The following is an 18,624-nucleotide window of genomic DNA, read 5'->3' on the forward strand; positions in this document are numbered from 1 at the left end:
TATGTGACAGGGACCACTAGCGTCCTATAGAGTGAATTATTAGTCTATTTGTCATGAGCAAATGTGGACAAAGCATGACATCGTAGTGCTTGTTTTAGGTTTGGGGAAACATCATTTTCTGACATGGGTAGAAGAAAACCATGTTGGCTGTTGGTCAGAAACCAGATGTGTGTTGGCTCATGTCAAAGTCACATACTTTCAGACCACCTCCCTACAAGGTTTTGCAACAGTATGATGCCATGCTGCATATTTTTGTAACCATGACAACAAAGATTTCCTAACTTTAACCAGGCAGTTTTTATGTGTAAGCCGAACCAAACCTTTACCTATGCTGACAGGTCAGAAAGTGCTCATATTTGGGGTGTCACATCAGATCAGAGAACATTCAGATTGTTGTTTTAGGTAGGAAATAACAAACAGCGGCTTTTCTTTTTTGTTTGTTTGTTTTTAGGGCTTCATCTAACAGTTTTGTGTGTGCTTGTATGAATTGAACATTACATCCTCATGATTTCTAGAGATTTCCACTCTCTTTGTGTTGTGTTCCACTTTTTACACATGATGCTCATATAATCTGATAATGAGTTACATGATCCACCAAATAGGTTCCTCAGGCTTAGGTTTATGTGATGCGGCGAGTGTGTATTTTACGTGTGCGTCTAAGTGTGACTGAAAGCCGTGAGGAGAAAATACACTGGAGAAAGCCAAATGAGGAAAGCGCACAGTCACATGCACGATCGCACACATGCATTCAAAAACATGTAAATGTGAATATAAATACACACCCCCCCAAAGGGATCTTTGCCAGAGTGTGATTAGATACGCATCTTTTCAAGCAATCTGGAGCAAGCAGCAGGATTGTGGCAAGTAATATTAGTTCTGCATAATTCTCATTTTGTTAAGGCTCTTCCATCTTATTTTTGGATTCTGTTTCCATTCATAAGAGTTGGATGCTGCCATGTCTTTGTGGATGTATTTGTGTCTGTTTACAAGCCTCTGTGTGCACTTCACTGTCTGTGCCAGAAATGTGATCTGAGCTTACCTAGGGAAATGTGAATTGTAGTGATAGAAAAAAAGGACTAATTTCAGCATGTTATGAGTCAAGATTTCAAAAGAAAATAAGACACCCCCCCAAAAAAAAAATCATCAAAGTGATATCACTCACCATCTTCCTTCCAAGTCTTTCTTTTTTTTTTATCTAATCAAAAACATTTTCCTGGCCTTGGGCACGTTAAGAACACAAAAACTAGCTTTTCTGGCTTCCACGTCCACAGACTTTGATCTGTCTGTGAGCTGGAAGAATTTGTCATTAAGAAAGTGTCAGTTTAGTACTCCCGAGTGGGCTCTTAGTGGGCACTTTCTAACGGTGCATTCAACATATGGGCTACAGCATGAGTCGCCGCAGCATGACCACTTTGCACCGGAACCAATCTGCTTTGGAAGGATTGCAGTGCTGACTGCAGTGAACACCTTCTGGATGACTGTACAGCATTGGATCAGTATAGCCAAATATAACAACAGATTTTGCATGCTGACAGTCAAAAGTGATTCACGTTCAACAGTGAATTCACTGTAGCATGTCTCTGGGGTCTCCCTTTGTCACTCACCAGTGACTTAACAATGATCTCATATATTTTATCTCACGGGTTCCTGAAAAAGCTGCTGTTTTAACTTCAGGTGTTCACCACTTGCCTTTTAGCAAAGAAACCTGATTTGTTGCTGTGCTTGCACTGGACAGTTCACAAACAGAAGCCAAGGCACTTTATTTGAATTATTGATAATCGATGAAATTATTAATAGCCCTTGAAAAGGCGGCACAAAAAGCAAGAGTAACCTACATACAGATACGGGGAAAATCTTTTCGTGTGCATATGGAAAGTGCGACCTTGAGGCTCTGAGTGTGAGAGCAAATTATTCTCGGTTCATGCATTAATAGAAATTCTTATGTAGCACCCCCCCCCCCCCCCGCCCCCCGCGAGCTCGAGCGCCAGTCACGCATTCGCTCGCTCGCACATGCACGCGCGCCCTTGCCTCTGGTCTTCCTGCCAAGCTCTTTAGTCGCGTTGTCCCGCTCAGCACGAGCAAACGGTTGTCGATTTCAGCACGGGACAGATCCTGCACCCTCTCACCGCAATATGGCGACAGAGGTAAGAATTTCGCCTCCTCTGCTGCCGTTTCTTTTACAATTTTTGTGAACAAAACCCGGAAAAATTATTTTCTACCTCCATTTGTTCGTTTTTTAAAATTTATTATTTTTTTCTTGCAGTCTTGTAAACTGAATGTCTTTCTTGTTATACCTCCGTTTTCTGTGGCTTATCGTGGTTCGGCTGACCAAGTCACGTAACGTTATCTTCAACAAAACAGGTTTCATCCAGGAGCTTCAATTCCACATACTCGTATTGCTGTTCTCAGTGCTCAGTAACTGCAGGAAGGTATCCTCAGATGGACAACTTCGTTTCCATCTCTTTCTACATACATAGTTTTATTATGCATTAGGAGGTAAGAAACAGACACCAATGTCATGCAGGGGGGAGGCTAATCCAGTAGACTCAAAGCACAGGAGACTGATGAGAGAGCTGATGAAGATGGAGCAGTCAGCACCATGGACAGGGACAGCTTCTGTCTCTCTCTCTCTCTCTGTGCGTCTTTCCTTCTGTCATACTTTTAAATTATCTTGACAATGCTTTTGTCTTTGCATTTTAAATGAACCACACATTGAAGCATCTTTCCACACTTTGCTTACTGCTGTCATACTCTCTTCATGTGTGTAATAAATGTAGTTATTGATTTGGTGACTTTACTGAGGATACTGAGGCTTCATGGCAGATATATTGATGTTCAAGCAGTGTCACAAAGTACAACTAGTTACTCCAGACAGCATCAACAGTGTTTGCAGATGTATTTTTAGACTCAGTAATGTCTGTTAGCTGTCATACCAGCAGCACGTCTTCCTTTCTCCCCCCTTTGTGTCCTTGGTGATGTCACCATAGTGCAGAAGACATAGCTGCCTTAGTTATCATAATAATGATCTCACTAGAGAAGACAGCCATTACTCTGGTGCACCTTACACTCATTTATACACTATGCATTTGCATGCCAATTTATACATGCGCTTTCTCATGCATATTGGTGCTACATATCCCAGAAAGCATCCAATTTATGGCTGAATTCAAGTTGTAATTCATACATAATAGTGTTGCAGGTAAAGGTGCAGTGGACAGTATGAGCTGGAAAGGATTCATGATTATGTTTTGTTTTTTCTAAGCCTGCAAGACATTGGCAAAATAGCCCCGATTTCCTTTGGTGGTCTGCCAGGATCCCTGTCCAAGCACCATCAGTCACACGTGCACACGTACACACATGCGTGTGCACAAACACGTGCAGTGTGTGGAACCAGGACAAATTTTATGTCCAAGGCCCATCAATTATCCATGGCATATTAAATGTGAACAGGCTGCTGCAGTTTGTAACCATCAATGATTGGAGTTTGAGATGATGTCCATGCTTTTATCCACCCACCTTCCTCTCCCTATTTCACTTTATATTACTACTCATTCTATGATATTTATTGAGTGCCAAGTCAGCAAAGGGCCACGCTAAGTGACTGAGTAACAGTTGGCTCATTCTGCAGCTTGTTTATGCTGCAAGGATGGTCCCTGGATCCATTGAGTCCACCACTGCAAGAGCCTCCTCTTGGTCCGTAGGCTCGTCCTGGCTCCACTGTTGAAGGATAAAGTGTTAAAGCACAGTCATCATCTCGGAAGTTGGCGCGCTTTATCCTGCCTACACCTTCATCCAACCGAAGATTTCCTCTTCGTACTTTGGTCCCACACTCACTGATCTTCCACCTTTGACTGTTTTGCCAACACTGTCTAGACCTAAATGACTTATAGACCTTTGGCTAGTGCAGCTTGGCAGTAAACATAACAAATGCTTCCCCCAATGGCAGAAAAACAGTTATATTATGAAGAGATCAAAAGAGAGCTGACAGTGAGAAAAATGCTGAAATAGTTGGACGTTTAATTCTCGTCTCGGTGCTCCAAGTTCATTCACTGTGCATGCAGCAGTTGTGTGTGTGTGTATGTGTGTGTGTGTGTGTGTGTGCGCACTTTGCAATGTCTGGCCATTGGCAGCACCCACTCATTCTGTCGCGATGTGTTCCTTGAGTCGGAGTGACTAAACAAGGAAACGTCATGGCACCAAGGGTCTCATAGACCCACAGATCCAAGCTGGAGCAAAGAAATTCTCATCCACTGGCTTATGGGAAAATCCTTCATGACTTTCTACAGGTTGAATTCATAGTGTGTCATATTAATTGGTACTAAAATTATATGTGGATTTACAGTTCATGAGATGTAGCTTTGTCCTCTTCGTTTTATAACTTATCGTCACTGCATTTATTTCAACTCTGCATTTGAGCAATGTGGAAACAAATGTAAACTAAACTACAAGTAATAGATGTGTGGGTGGTGGTAGAGGTCAGACGGTGCAGCACAACGCAGAGCTTCTTCATAAAGTCCTGTGTGATCAGTTTGGCACTTTAACGTTGCTGTCTGCTTGTGTGCTATATTTAGACACAGTAACAGACTGGATTTGAACCCCGGACTCCCACGCAGCAAACTAAACATTAGCACCATGCCAACAGAAAACATTTATATTAAGACTTAAATGGACACAGACAAGGTCACTCTGCCAGCAACTTCAATCCAAGAAATATTTTATGAAGTCCTCTGGTATCAAAACAGAATAGCTGTTGGAAGGCTTTGGCGACTGTAAGTAACTTGTAAGGGTGTAAAATCTTCCTTATTGACGTTAAGCTGCAGAGGAGTGTATGTTTATAAAATAGTACATGTAACAATGAATCAGATGTTAAAACCATCTGTGGTTTATGTGTTGTCGTGGAATGTCTGCCCCAATGTGGCCATGTTGTGTGCTAGATCGCACTGTGAAATGTCCAGTGGCCACATGGGAGTGCAAAGACAAACCGTTGTGCACCAAATTCCAATAATGAACATGATGCTACAACCCTTCTTTTGCTAACAAGTTATAACGCACTTTGCAAACCCTGGTGGGACATTTTGTAGCTCTGAGCAAAATTTTAGATTTAAGTTTAGGAGTAAAACACATGACACACCCACACAAATTGTTACGATGGAGGCAAAATAGAAAAGAAGTTTGTTGGCCTCTGACTGACTGTTGGACTCTGATGCACATGGTTGACACCAGCTGTTGATGTGCTTCTGTTCTCATATATTTTTTTCCCATTAACATCATAACACCATAATTCAGCACACATTGTACATTGGACATGCTTCAGACTGATATCGTGCACTCTGACACAGAAATCGACCAAGATCATATGAGACCTGTCTCTCCCAGTGAGACATGCAAAGTCTGAGGGGGCCATGACACACAGAAAGGTTAAGAAAGCAAACATTTAGCTTCTTGTCATTTCAAATTCTGCAACAGGGTGTCACAGTTATTTCAGCGCTCCAATGTGCTGTGTTGCAGTTTTGACCTTTAAACACGACATCCCTGTCAGGTCAATTAGTTTTAAACTGGAAGACACAAGTTTCCAAGTTCATTACAATCAGGGGGATGGTGGGAGAGCTATTGTCTGAAATCCTGCATCTGGACAAATAAATGGACTCGCGTTTTTAATTGACAGACTCGTAGACACATGACTTCTGCCTGCTTTGTTCAGCTGTGAGCGACGTGTAGCACAGAGATGTAAGGCAGAGGTCAGTAGATCAACAGCAAAAGGCCAAAACACACTGTGATGTCCCACCGGCCTGAATGCAGCACATGTGACTTATTTCAGTGCGATGCCTCAGGACTGGAGTCCTGTCAACTAAAACATCTTGCTTCCTTTTTGATTCTCATTGTTGTTTTCTTCTCTTTCCTTATCGCCTTTGTTTACCCTTTATTACCATCATCTCCCTTTCCTTACCTTTCCTTTCCTATCTCATTTATTTCCCCGTTTCCTTCCATGGTTACCTCTGGATTTCATCATCAATTTCTTCCAATATTTTTAATCTCTTTTTCGCACTGTCTTAATTTTTTCTTTCCTCTTTTCCTTGCTTTTCTTTTGCAACAAACAGTGAACTTGAGTACTGTTTACTGCTAATATCTTTTTGAAGTCAACAAGTTTGAATTTAGTGCATTTTCTCTTGTGGCTGTGCTATACACACATCAAAGATCTGAGGATTTTTTCTCTCTCTGCATCACATGCTCCTGTACACACACATTCTCCTGTATGAGGACCTGTACAGTCTTAATGAACCTGACTCTCGGACAGCTGATTCTAACTTGGATAAATGATGCTCAGTCCCGTGCTGATAATTGCTTCTATTAATAGAGTGAATTGTTGTTGTTCATCATGATGTCCTGAAGACAGCATGAGGAGGAGGAGGAGTAGGAGGAGGAGGAGGAGGGGTGCAGTGACGGAGAGACAGAGAAGGCAACAAGAAGGATATTTAAAGCCCTGGCAGACAGAAAGATCTAGTGGCTGTGAGGCGATTTTGGCTTTTAGCTGACAAAAATAGCAGCTTGGATGCTATTCCTGGTTGCAAGTGATATACCCTATATAGAGATGAAAGCCTGGTTCTGTTTTTTGTCTGCTTATGTGGAAATTGCTCTCTCGGGCTCATACATGCAGGTAACATCATAAACACAAGCTGTGCCTGCTTTCAGTGATGATAACACTGCAGGAGCTAGCAAAACTTTGACTGTGATAGATAGTTAATGTTTTATTTGGGTGAAATTTTTCATAACATTTTTTGAAGCTCTGCTAATGCATACCTCTTGCTTTTCTCTCTCTTTCGAGTTCTCAGTCTGTTCTCACCCCTTTTTATTCATCCCTCTCCCTCCCTCCACACTCCCACTGTATCTCTAATTACCATCCTCTTGAGGGCAGTAATTTAGATCAGCAGGGGACAAGTTAAACTGGCCCATTCGGCTGCTGCTGTATGCTTCTCAGGGGAATGACTGTTTTTGTGTTAAACACATCACTCAACACCAAAGTGCTGTAAAGGGGAGTCTTTCAAAGTGTTTCATTATTACTGCAAGTGGGCCTATTGATACAGAAGGGTTGCAGTGAGAAAGCTTACTCTCATTGATGCTGTAACATGTTGTGTTGTCAGGCAAAACATTAACATGTGTGCTTTTTTCCCCATGTTGTGTGCTTAGTTCCATAACCTCCAGGAGCAGAGGCACAGTGCATCACTGGTAACAAAGGTGTTTATACAGAGAGACTACAGTGAAGGAACCGTCTGCCGCTTCCTGACCAAGTTTCCCTCGGAGCTCGACAACAGGGTGAGCACAGAGGCAAATACACACTCACATATACGCACGCAGGCAAATGTAATGCGTTAATGCGGCAAAACCCCAACTCATCTGAAACAGAAAGAGCGATGGCTCAGAAAAGCTTAATAAAATCACTACAATGGTGCATCCTGGATGGCAGAACACATTCGATATTGGCTCGTACATTTACTTGAATGCACAGAGTCAACTTGTGTACTTTTATTTTTTTAATCCGGTGTTAATCCTTAAAGTTACAAAATGAAAATCTGAAATCCAAACAGCATAGTGAAGTCTGCTGACATTTCAAGATCGGAGGCATTTTCCACTCCATCCACAGACAGGCATGAACTTTTGCAGTATGATCTCTAATATCCTGCAGTTTTAATTCAGCCGACCAACAGAATGAAAGTATAACAACTGTATTTAAATTCATCAGAAGAAATGTAAGGCTGAAGAAGAAGAGGCCCTTAAGATTTTATTGTCACACTTTGGTCACTGGGAGAGAATGTGCTGTTTATTTGAGGTGCAAATAACCAGTGCACTTTTTACCTTCTAGCATCAGTGAATTTTCTAACGTCAGAATATATGAATGCAGATTTGTCTAGCAATTAGCATCTGAAGCAGACCATCCACACAGACACAGCAAGACACACAGAGGGAGTCATTGTATGGTGGCCGTCAGAAAACATTTTGTAAAATCTGCATCACTTCACAGTTCTCAGATGCTCAAACCACTACACAGCGCTTTCACATTGTTTAGTGTTTGTGTGGTAAGTTTTCGTCTTCTTTCTGTAAGTGAGGTCTGTTTCTAAATGGTTTTACAAAGTGTGAGTATTTTGAATTGAGTCGATTGCAGCTGGTATACTTGGCAAGCTGTTTAATAGCTGAACATCTTGCGCTCACAGTTATGCCAGAACACTTCTCACTTTCTCAGTCCTTATGGTGTGTGTATGCCTTCATATCTGTACCTGGATGTTTGTTTGCGTCTGCAAGTAGATTGAGCGAACCTTGCTTGAGGAGACGGTGAAGACTCTGAACTCTTACTACGTGGAGGCTGAAAAAATTGGAGGTCAGTCATACCTGGAGGGATGTCTGGCTTGTGCAACAGCTTATATCATCTTCCTCTGCATGGAGACACGCTATGAGAAGGTAATAAACATATAGCACACAAGATGGCCATGTACCACCTGGGGACCAGAATTTAACAAATGCTTTTAGGAATTACTCTTACTTGCTTTCTTTCCAAGAGTCAGATGAGATCATGCCACTCTCACGTTTGTCTGTTTTATAGGGAGGCAGAGCCAGTAGACAATAAGTTCAAAACCAAGAAAGCTTACTTCTCAACACTTTGTATTTCTTTGCACAAACATTAAGTTTTGGAGTTACACGCTTAAACAATGAGTGAGCAAAGTGCTGTTCATTAGGAAATAATTACACCATGTAACCAGCTGTTTCCCCTTGTTTCCAGTCTTAAGGCTAGCATATCCCAGTATCTTAAATATGGAAGTCATTTTGACACAGAAAACACAGCTGGCAGAAATGATAAAATCACTGATAGCTATAGTTTCAATAACACATGGACATTTCTGACTAACAGCAACTTGTTCCACATTTAACACAGAGACATGTGAGTGGTATCGGCCTTTTCATCTTCTCTCGGAAATAAAGTAAACAGCCGTATTTCCCGAAATGCTTCATTACTCCTTAAAACAGTTTTTGTAATTAAGGAAATATCCATATCGCACACCAAGCTTGACTTTTCGTAGAGCTTGTTTCGTTTGTTTGGTTTTTTTTTCTGTTATCTCTGCAGCTGAAACAGACCTTTCATACAAAACATAATTCCAGAGGCCACAGTCTCATAACACAGTCTGCGTGGACAACGTTGATGTATGGTTGATCTCAGAGCAAACCTAATGAAGTCTATGGGGAAAACCACTGTTTGTCAGTGGACTTGTGCTGTTAGTATCCATTCAAGCTTTTTCTGTGAGAACGTGTGAATACTGTTGAGGGTCACTGGGGGCTGCAGAGTCTATCCTAGCTTTTATTGGGCGAGAGGTAGAGTGTACCTTGGACGGATCATCAGTCTGCGACACAACTAATGCATAGTTACAACAGCCATTCACACCCATGGACACTTTACCTATCCTACCATACTAAATAGCCTACGTGTCTTTGGGCTGTGGGAGAAAACCGGAGCACCTGGAAGAAACCCACACGGGTCCTGGGAGATCGTTCTATCTCCTCACTGAAAAGACCCAGTGGGCAGTAGGTTTGAACCAGAGACCTTACTGGAAATATTCAAACCTTAAGTTAATTTTAATATTAAAATATTAAACATGTGAAGGTGATTGAATGGATCTGGATCCTGTTAGCGTGCAGTAGAATATTAAGGTCATCGTAGGAATATCTGACCACAGCCATTATTCATTGACAGCTGGTTATTATAAACTCCACTGCCCATCTACGAGACTTATTTACTGCCATATTTGTCCATTTTTTTATGGAAGCCAGCTCTTTCTCCCACACACAAAAGCATTTTATTTCATGTTCTAATGCACTATGGCTCTCTGAGGTCAGAACACACAGGGCAACAGAGCCAAAAAACAGGAGATATGATCTGATTCCCTTTTGCACAATGTTCCCATTCAGCTGTCCGTCCACCTTTAGAACCCGCTCTAAAGCTTACACCTGTGTGCCGGAGGGCAAGGCATGGCACGCAACTTTTACCTTGAGTGCAACCAAGATGTCCATCTTGAAAAAAGGCAGGTGATTCAACTGCTTCGCTGCTTGTCCCTGAGATGGAACAAGAACACACACATACATAACACAATCACATACACAGACACACACGCGGTTAGTCTGATTAGTCCTCTTGTAACTGCATGGCTGTCTGCCGGTGTTTTAGGTGAAACTGGAGTGGCGTGAAGTCCCAGCATGCCTCTGTGTTCTGATCTCTGTCACCCACAACATTCATCTCTCTGGTCTTCTTGCATTTTGTAAACATTTCTTTATCAAAGCAGTGCAGAGGTACTGGGAGCTTGACCAAGAAGCACAAAAGGACTTTTGGCTGTATGGAAGCCATGCAGAAATGGCTTGGTCTGAAGCTCCTTTCATCTCCCTGTCAACTGAGTGCCGCTCCATTGAGATGCTGAGATGCTATCAGCCCCACAGAAGAGTTGTTTATTTACCTGTTTAACTTAATCATCTTGGCTGAATGACGTTATGACTGAGGATGATCAAATATAACCCACCCAAGTCGACGTCTCGTGTGCACGTACGCGTGTGTGTGTGTGCTGATAACGAGGCCACACACCAGTGAGCATGGATCGGTGTTCAGATTCATTGGAGCACCCAAAGCCCTTGAAGCTTATATCTCACCCTATCAAAGGACACTGATTGCTCCCAGCGTGTCAGAACAGATACGTGTGCATAGTGCATTCATAAAGCTTCCCTCACGCATAGGATGTGCCATCCCTCGCCTATTTTTCTTCTTCCTGTGTTATTCACACGAATGTGGCTGCACATGTGGGGCTCACTCAGACACATGTATACACACATCATTCCTTTCATATTGCATTTGGTGACATAAACAGCTTTCATTCAAACAGCACAGTACACGCTCGTAACATGCATGTGAAACAGACTGTGACCTTTGCTTCTTAGATGATATGCACACATGCAAACACACACACACACACACACACACACTCACAAGGTTTTTCCCAGAAGGGCTCTCACACACATACCAGTACAACAGAGGCTCAGCTTGTATACTTGACTGTCATATTGTTACGCTGAAGAGGATTGAGCTTCCCCGAGAGCTCGCTAGCAGTGAAAGGATTGGCCTTTCCCTGCACCACAGTAAACCCATTAGTCAGGGCTCTGCTCTGTGTGTCTCTCTGCTTCCTCTGTATTTGACTCTCTTTGATGGAGTTTTTAACAAAAGACACAGTTTGTATTGTGTTTATAAATGTGTGGGTATACTGTCATTGTTCCAAGCCAAACACTGATTGCTTTCTGGTTAGACATATTTGGCATAGATCTGACTGATTTAAAGCAGCCCAATGGAGCAAACCACTTCCCTTTGAGGTATTTCATACCAAAGTATTTCATGTCGTTCTTGCTCCACTATTGTAACATTATCCAGACATTACATTACAAAAGTCCCTTCCTTTTCTTCTTCTTCTTCCTCCAATGGGAGACAGAAAGAAGTATTCTTATGTGATTCAGGCTTCATTCACAGGGCTCACTACATTAGCAGCTGTGCCTGCAGCTGGAAAAGGCCTTTGACATCCCAGAGGAATGCTCAGTGTGTTGCTCACTCTCTATTGTTTTAATCTCTCAGGGCTGACAGTGCTGTGGTGACCTTTAGTTAACTTATAAATGAGGATGTGAATCTGTCATGTTAAATAAATCAGTTTAGGAATACACACACAAAAGTTACATAGCAATACAGAATACTTCAAAGGGTAATTATAACTTGTAACTTGAATCCTATTGTTGTAGCTTCAAGTTGGTACTCACAGTATCAGGTTTATTGTGGGTGAAGTAACACTACTAAAAATAAATCTGACTGGGAAAGAAACACAAGTTGTCAGACAATCATGCAGATTTTAAACAACTCCAAGCTTACCAGGAAATTAGGTGCAGTCAACTTCAGTTTTACATCCTGATAAGATTGTTGATAAATATGACTTATTCAGAACTTGTCTGGTTGTCTGATCGCTCATGTTTCTGATAGGACTGTGTTTTAGTAATGGCACTCTACTCCCAGATCGCTGCAATTAGAATCAAGTCCTAAAACTACAAAATGAGCCCAAAGTTATAATAAAACAGATAAACAATGTAATACACTATATGTACTTCTATATTTATTTCTATAAGTGATACAGATGTGTATTGTTTTCCCATAGAAACACAAATGTGCTAAACATTGCATATCCTTTATGTGTATATGGGGCTCGGCGGAGTGTAGTCTAGCTGATTGACATGGTTAGGCAGAGTTTAGGGGAGGCATGGCACATCAGCATTGTTGGTGTTCACGGAGGCATAGCTGAGGCTGAATAAGCTACTCTAATGATGCCACTTTAGCTAATATCTGTGCGTTTAGACTCACAGACCATCAGTCAGCAGTCATTTGGTCGCTATTAGCAGCAAAATGGGACTATACATCACAGTGTTTAGGCTTTCTTGAACACTCTTACCCTCCAGGGCCAACTGTGTGTAGCTGTGATTTGTGGGAGAATGTATACAGGCATGCTTGTTTGAAACTGTGTGCCAAGGCAGGGTCTGAACTTTGTGCTCAGCTTCGCTCCACTGCTGCTCTGTGGTTTTCGCACAGTTGATGCAATGCGCACTTGCAAAACCGAGGAATAAGTCCAGTGCAATCTAAATAAACTTTCCACCTCACATTTTAGAGTGTTTCCAAATTGCCCCGACAGTTAACCAACGCATGACATTTAGCCTGAGACAGCCATCTTTGGAATTAGGAAATAAAGCTTAAAAATGGAAAACTTCAAAAAGAGAAAAGCTCAGGCTTGTCAATTTTAGTAATTCAATTCATACAACCTTGCTTGACATGAGTGGCTTGGAACTATGTATAAAAATAACTGCCGTACTTTGAGGATAATGGAATTACTTTGAGTTTAGATTATAATGTTCAGGAAAAATAAAGACGGCCAATGACTTAAGAGAGTCAGTATGATATGCTGTATGCTAACTATGTGCAAAAGGACTGCAAACTCATTTCTTCCATCTTTCATTTTTTCCATCTAAGACAGCACAGGTTAAAGTTGCTGCAGCCTTGACTTGTTTAGTCTGTTATGTAGATGGTTACTACATGTAACACAGATCGCAATTTGAAAAGTAAGATGCATGTAATGTCTCTTCAGATTATTTTCTGCTTGACCACGTGTTCTGTTTTTATCAAGTCTACTATGGTTCTAATCAAATCAGGATTACCTCTAAATATACATCTGTCGTCTTCTAACTCCTCTCTGCCCTCCTGCTTTATTTCAGGTGCTGAAGAAGATATCAGGGTACATCCAGGAGCAGAATGAGAAGATCTACGCTCCCAGAGGTCTGCTGCTCACAGACCCCATAGAGAGAGGAATGAGGGTCGTATCCTTCACTCATCTGCTGCTGTTCTCTAAAGTAAAGTACGATAAAGGCCCAGACAGAACATACAGACAAACTGAAGACTGACATTTAGAGAAACTGAGCTTAATGAAGGAGGGTCACCAGTTAGAATCACTGTTTCTGCCAGAAACACCTGGCTTAGATAAGTGAATAAGAAATACCAGCAAGGTGTCCTTGAACAAAGCACTTAAAATCCAGCTGCCACAGAGGAGCAGTTCAATGGCCAACTCCTTCCCAGGAGTAAATTTGAAACAGGACAGTGCTGAAAAAAGCATGCATACTCTGTCAAATGTCCTTTGAAAACAAGAGGTGAAAAGAGAGGGTGATGTGATGAATCCGCACAACGTGTGTACGAGCTTGTGATGTTGTGTTTTCTCTGCTAAGGCTGCCTTTTCCTGTTCTATCATTCTGAAATAAGATGTTGTTTCACAGTCTTTTCAAATGATTCAAACTCTTCATATGGCTGATCAGCATGTTCTTTTGAGAGACGGGTTGCCACGTTTTCAGCAGTGTGTCTCTCTTGGTCAGTCACAGTGTTCAGCACGGTTTCTCATATAGTTATAACGCAGAAGAAGAGAGAGAAAGTGACCAGTAGACCATCACATGGACTTGGCCCATACTGACTCAAAGGACAGACTCCAAGTCACAGGACCAACCTATTTCCAACACCTATAAGTCAATGCACTCTCAGACAATATGGTCTTTGTTTGTGAGTGCTAGTTGGAGACCTCATTCTCTCAAAATACAGCATAGCATTGTTGTTTGCATGATCTCTTAGCCTGAACCTTCAGAGTATTTTTCATCTCATTAAGGACCAATTTGAGCGAGATTAATTCTTGCTTTTAAATTGGTTTGGGGACCCATAGGTCTAGCGCCAATGGTCCATCTTGGCCCAGTGCAGACAAAATTCCTTTTGAACTAATTTTCCTGTCTCAAACTATTTTTTGAGATGTGAGTCAAAAAACCCTTGAGTGGGCAAATCTAGACACATCTAGTTTGAGTCGTATTGAGATATCTTGACCTTGTCATGAGCTGTTCCAGATGCTACATCCTTCTTTTTTAAGCATGTTTTATTTTACCACAGCCGAAACAAGATGTGATGGTATTTGGAGCACCTTGGAGATGCTGCAAAACAAGGAGAAGAAGGAGGAAATGTTAACACCAGTCGCTGATCTCTCCAAGTAGAAATATCTCATGAGTACCGGTACACCTCATCTGAGATCAGTTGTTTAGCTTGTGCAGCCCAACATATTATGACAACACTCAGGGATGATAAATGTAGTGTGAGCATTTTGTCGACCCTGTATTTTGATTTCCCTCTCCGTCATGATGATCCTTGACATGGTTCGTGCCCTCAGCTAGAGATCAGTGTGTTCGAAGACCGGGGCTCAGGCAGCTCCAGTCCCAGCAGCAGCATGTCATCAGCAGGCAGCACTGCTCGGTGACTGGAGGGGCAGCGCCAGGTTTACGGGTACCACCACAGGGGCAGCGGGACGCTTACCAACATCCGCATGCTGAAACATGAGAGCACCAGGTTCTAAGATGAGTGTAGAGGACAAGGCGAGGAGGTGAACCACAGCATTCACACTCTCCCTGCTGGGGCCTGCGACGCACCACCTTGAAAACAGGAGCTGGCTTACATAAACACATTGGATATGCAACAGAATAAAGTGGAAGATCAACAGAATCCACATACAGGCAGTTGACACATGTACAAGCCAACATCCAAAGTGTCTGTAAGGGAATATCCTTCACTCTCCAACAGTTATCCAATCCAAAATAATCAGAATTTCTTTTACTCCAGTTTTTCCATTCACATTTTGTCTCATTCCATCACGTCTGTTTCCATGAGTCACACCATGTCTGTCGTATAGCTGATTCAGCAGGCTTACCCTTGATTAGATGGGACGTCAATGCTTGATTGTTTTCATGGGGGTCACTGACACTATGTCTATCTGCTGACGCACTGGAAGTGTACAGTGCGCAGCAGCTCTGAAACCTGGAAAGGAGGCAAACTACCAGCCTCCCGGGAGAGCCAGTGTTCTCTAGTCTTGCTGAATGATCGCATTCATGTCAGGTGGGTTGGGGTCAAGCTGCTTTGAATGCTGGCAAATTGGGCCTGCTGTGGGATCGCTTGATTCTATGCTCTGTTCACATGCATTTGGCTTCAGTATCAAACAGCCAACAGAAAACACCTTTGATTATTTATCCTACTCATTCACGGCAGTGGATACTGGTGATCCACATCACAGCTGTAGGTCAGCTGTAGTACTCATACACACACATACTATTGAGAGACATGCATGCACATGCATACACAAGTACACACGCTTGTGACTTGTGGCCATGCGTTCCTGTGCACACACAGATTCTGGCAGACGCGGGGTTATGGAGTCGACCAAGCCAGACAATATTCTCTGTGGTCTCAGCTCATTGGGAACGCAAGCAAACCCAGGCCCTGTAAGACCGTGCGAGCGTCCCTGCCAGTGTGCTCATGTATCTGCTGTGTTGTTGCTGTGCATGTGTCTGTGCTGTCAGTCCCAGCCTCTGCTAGTGTGAGATGAAAGCTTGCTGATCATCAAGGAGACATCAAAGGACAAGGATAAACCCACTAAATGAGAACCAAACACACTCTGACACTTTTGGTTCTGAGAAGACAGTGTGGGTTGTTATCCCTGCAGCTGTATGGGTGTTGATCAGAGAATTAGTTCAAAACCTGCACATCTGTTGGTCTGTCTGCTGATTATTTGTTGATTAAATCAAATCAGCATTAATAAAACACATCTAGAATGTATTTGACATGCACACAGTATTAAGAAATGACAACATATGCTGAGGCAGATTGTTTCAAATTTCTTATTTGTCTTCAAGTCTTTCAATTCATTACAACCAAATCTGTCATTTGTCTGAGATCAGTTTATATGTCACTTTGACAGTAAACCACAGTTGTAGCTCCCTCTAGGGTCAGGGTGAGGAAGTAATACAGTTTTGAAAAGTCACCATAAAGCTTGTGACATTCAAACCATTCTTTGCTCTTTGATTAAACACAATATTCATATAATGTTGTTTGGTCACAATACTGTGCTGCGCTGCAGCTACATTTCAAATGCAATATCTTCAGTGCATACAAGACAATGCAGACTGAGGAGCATAGATTCTGCCTCACTTTGTGGGTGGAGACTAACGATGTTGATGCCAGTAGACAGCACACCCACGCACAATGTCTAACAAAAGACAAGACCTCCTGAAAAAAGTAAGCCCTGTTTCAGTGTCTGCATATTTTATATCTGTTGTCACAGCTTCTGTCTTCCTCTTTCTTTTTCCATTCTTAGTTTTGTTTTCTTTTAACACGACTCATGACATTATCTCTTAATTAACTCTGGTTGTGTAGCCCTTTGCCTCTTCATTACTCACATACTTTGCTATGAGGAAAACCCTCAGCAGATCCCCTGCCTTGTGTAGAGCAGTGTCAAGTTGAAGTTAAACTCACTGGAGATTTACTGTAGAATCTGAAGGTGTTTTGCTTCAGTCCAGTGGATGGTTTAATTTCAACGCAGCATTTTATGCCTGGACAGATGAGATGAACCTACAAAGGCATTTTACCACAGCAGTTGAATTCAGTCGTGCTTGTGTTCAGCCTCCTGTGCTTCTTGATGCCTTCATGTTTCATCCCAGTGGAATGGATACCCAGCCTGGGGCTGATGGACTGATCACTTTAAAAATGACTCAAGACTGCCAATAAGCAAATAAAGGAGCTTACTGGACAATGTATAAAGGAAAAATAAAAAACAATAAGTGTGTAGGAACTGTACATGCTTGTCATGATTATCTATGCTGAGTTTGTGAAGTGTAAAGAAGTGGATGGAAGTTCCATAATGCGATTTAATTCCAAAACATCACTGTTGCCCAATATTAGTCCCTAGATGCTTTTTTTAAACGTTTTAATAACCATACTAATTTGGGCATCAAGTGACAGAGCAGCTATAAAAGCATATTGTCTGTACAGCAGCCAGCTGCTTTTCTTCTGTAAAATGAAGATAATGTTTTGATTTGTCCAAAATAGTGTAAGTGTTGATGATGTAGCTTATGATATTGTTATTAACAATGTCAGTTATTATAGTGGAGGTGAATACGGGGGGGATTTTGCTGATCCTCAGGGAAAAGATGTGCCAAATTCAAAGGCTGTAGTAAAGGACAGGTTCACTTGCTTAGCATGCTAGCAGCTTTACGATAGCAAACTGAACCATCTCGATAATTATTGGATGGATTGACACGAAACTTGGTTCAGACGCCCATGGGGCCCAGAGGATGAATCTTCCCGACCTTGGTGATTCCTTGGCTTTCCCTCAAGCACCACCATAAGATTAACATCTAAATGAGTTTTGAATGAAATGTCTAAACAACAGCTGGATGGATTACAATGGAATTTTGTTCAGACTTACAAGTTGCCTTCAGGATGAACTGTAACAACTTCAGTGAACCCTCAGAAAACTAATGACATTCCCTTCAGCCTCAGTTGTAATTTCAGTTTACTGATTTTAGCATGCTAGCACAACTAACTGCTGTCATTGTGATCATGTCAGCATGCTGACATTAGCTTTTAGCACAAATCACACAGCTGCTAGCAAAACTGTACATTGTAGTGTTGATTTAAGTATATCCTAACCCCCATCCATATGTCCATGGAATTGCAAGTTTACAACAAACACTAACTCTTTCAATGACTTTTTTTAATAAACATATAGTCATGCAGGTCGTTCAGACAAATCTGAACCTGTCCTTTAAGACTGAGGTGAAAAAGAAGCACTCTGTGCCATATAACAAGGCGTTATGTAGCTTGTTCTTCCTGGAAAGTCTTATTTGATTAATGATGACAGCCAAGGGAGTGAAGATCATGATATTATATTAAATGTATTCTCTTAAAAAGATGTGTTTTTAAATATATGTACGTTATCATTGAGCAGATTAAACTTAAGGTCCTTGAACCTCTATCACATTGACTATCAACATAACCTCTGTGCCAACACGTCTGTGGAAGAGAAGCAGAGACTTAAAACTTGTGGACCAAGTGATTATGTATAGCCTATTTCAGTATGTAAATTCCAACACGTCATATATTTATCCTGTACTGTATTTGAGAGTGCAGCAAGTCTGTTGAGACGCGTCGCCAATAAGCCCTGATGC

General features: G+C 41.8%; 1 protein-coding gene across 1 annotated transcript; it reads left to right on the forward strand.

Moving 5' to 3' along the window:
- Nucleotides 1-2,049: 2,049 nt before the first annotated feature.
- golga7bb (golgin A7 family, member Bb) lies at nt 2,050-17,249 on the forward strand. The gene is made up of 5 exons (XM_046401536.1): nt 2,050-2,144; nt 7,186-7,311; nt 8,299-8,451; nt 13,321-13,422; nt 14,799-17,249. The coding sequence occupies exons 1-5, from the start codon at nt 2,133-2,135 to the stop codon at nt 14,883-14,885; spliced, it is 480 nt and encodes a 159-aa protein (XP_046257492.1). The 5' UTR covers nt 2,050-2,132; the 3' UTR covers nt 14,886-17,249.
- Nucleotides 17,250-18,624: the final 1,375 nt, after the last annotated feature.

The sequence above is a fragment of the Scatophagus argus genome, chromosome 10, assembly GCF_020382885.2.
Source record: "Scatophagus argus isolate fScaArg1 chromosome 10, fScaArg1.pri, whole genome shotgun sequence".
Classification (NCBI taxonomy): Eukaryota; Metazoa; Chordata; class Actinopteri; family Scatophagidae; genus Scatophagus; species Scatophagus argus.

Excerpts from the sequence above, each read along its gene's own strand:
- golga7bb (XM_046401536.1), top strand. Across the intron at positions 8,452-13,320 it reads TGGAGACACGCTATGAGAAG|GTGCTGAAGAAGATATCAGG; the intron begins GTAATAAACATA and ends GCTTTATTTCAG. Across the intron at positions 13,423-14,798 it reads TAGAGAGAGGAATGAGGGTC|CTAGAGATCAGTGTGTTCGA; the intron begins GTATCCTTCACT and ends TCGTGCCCTCAG.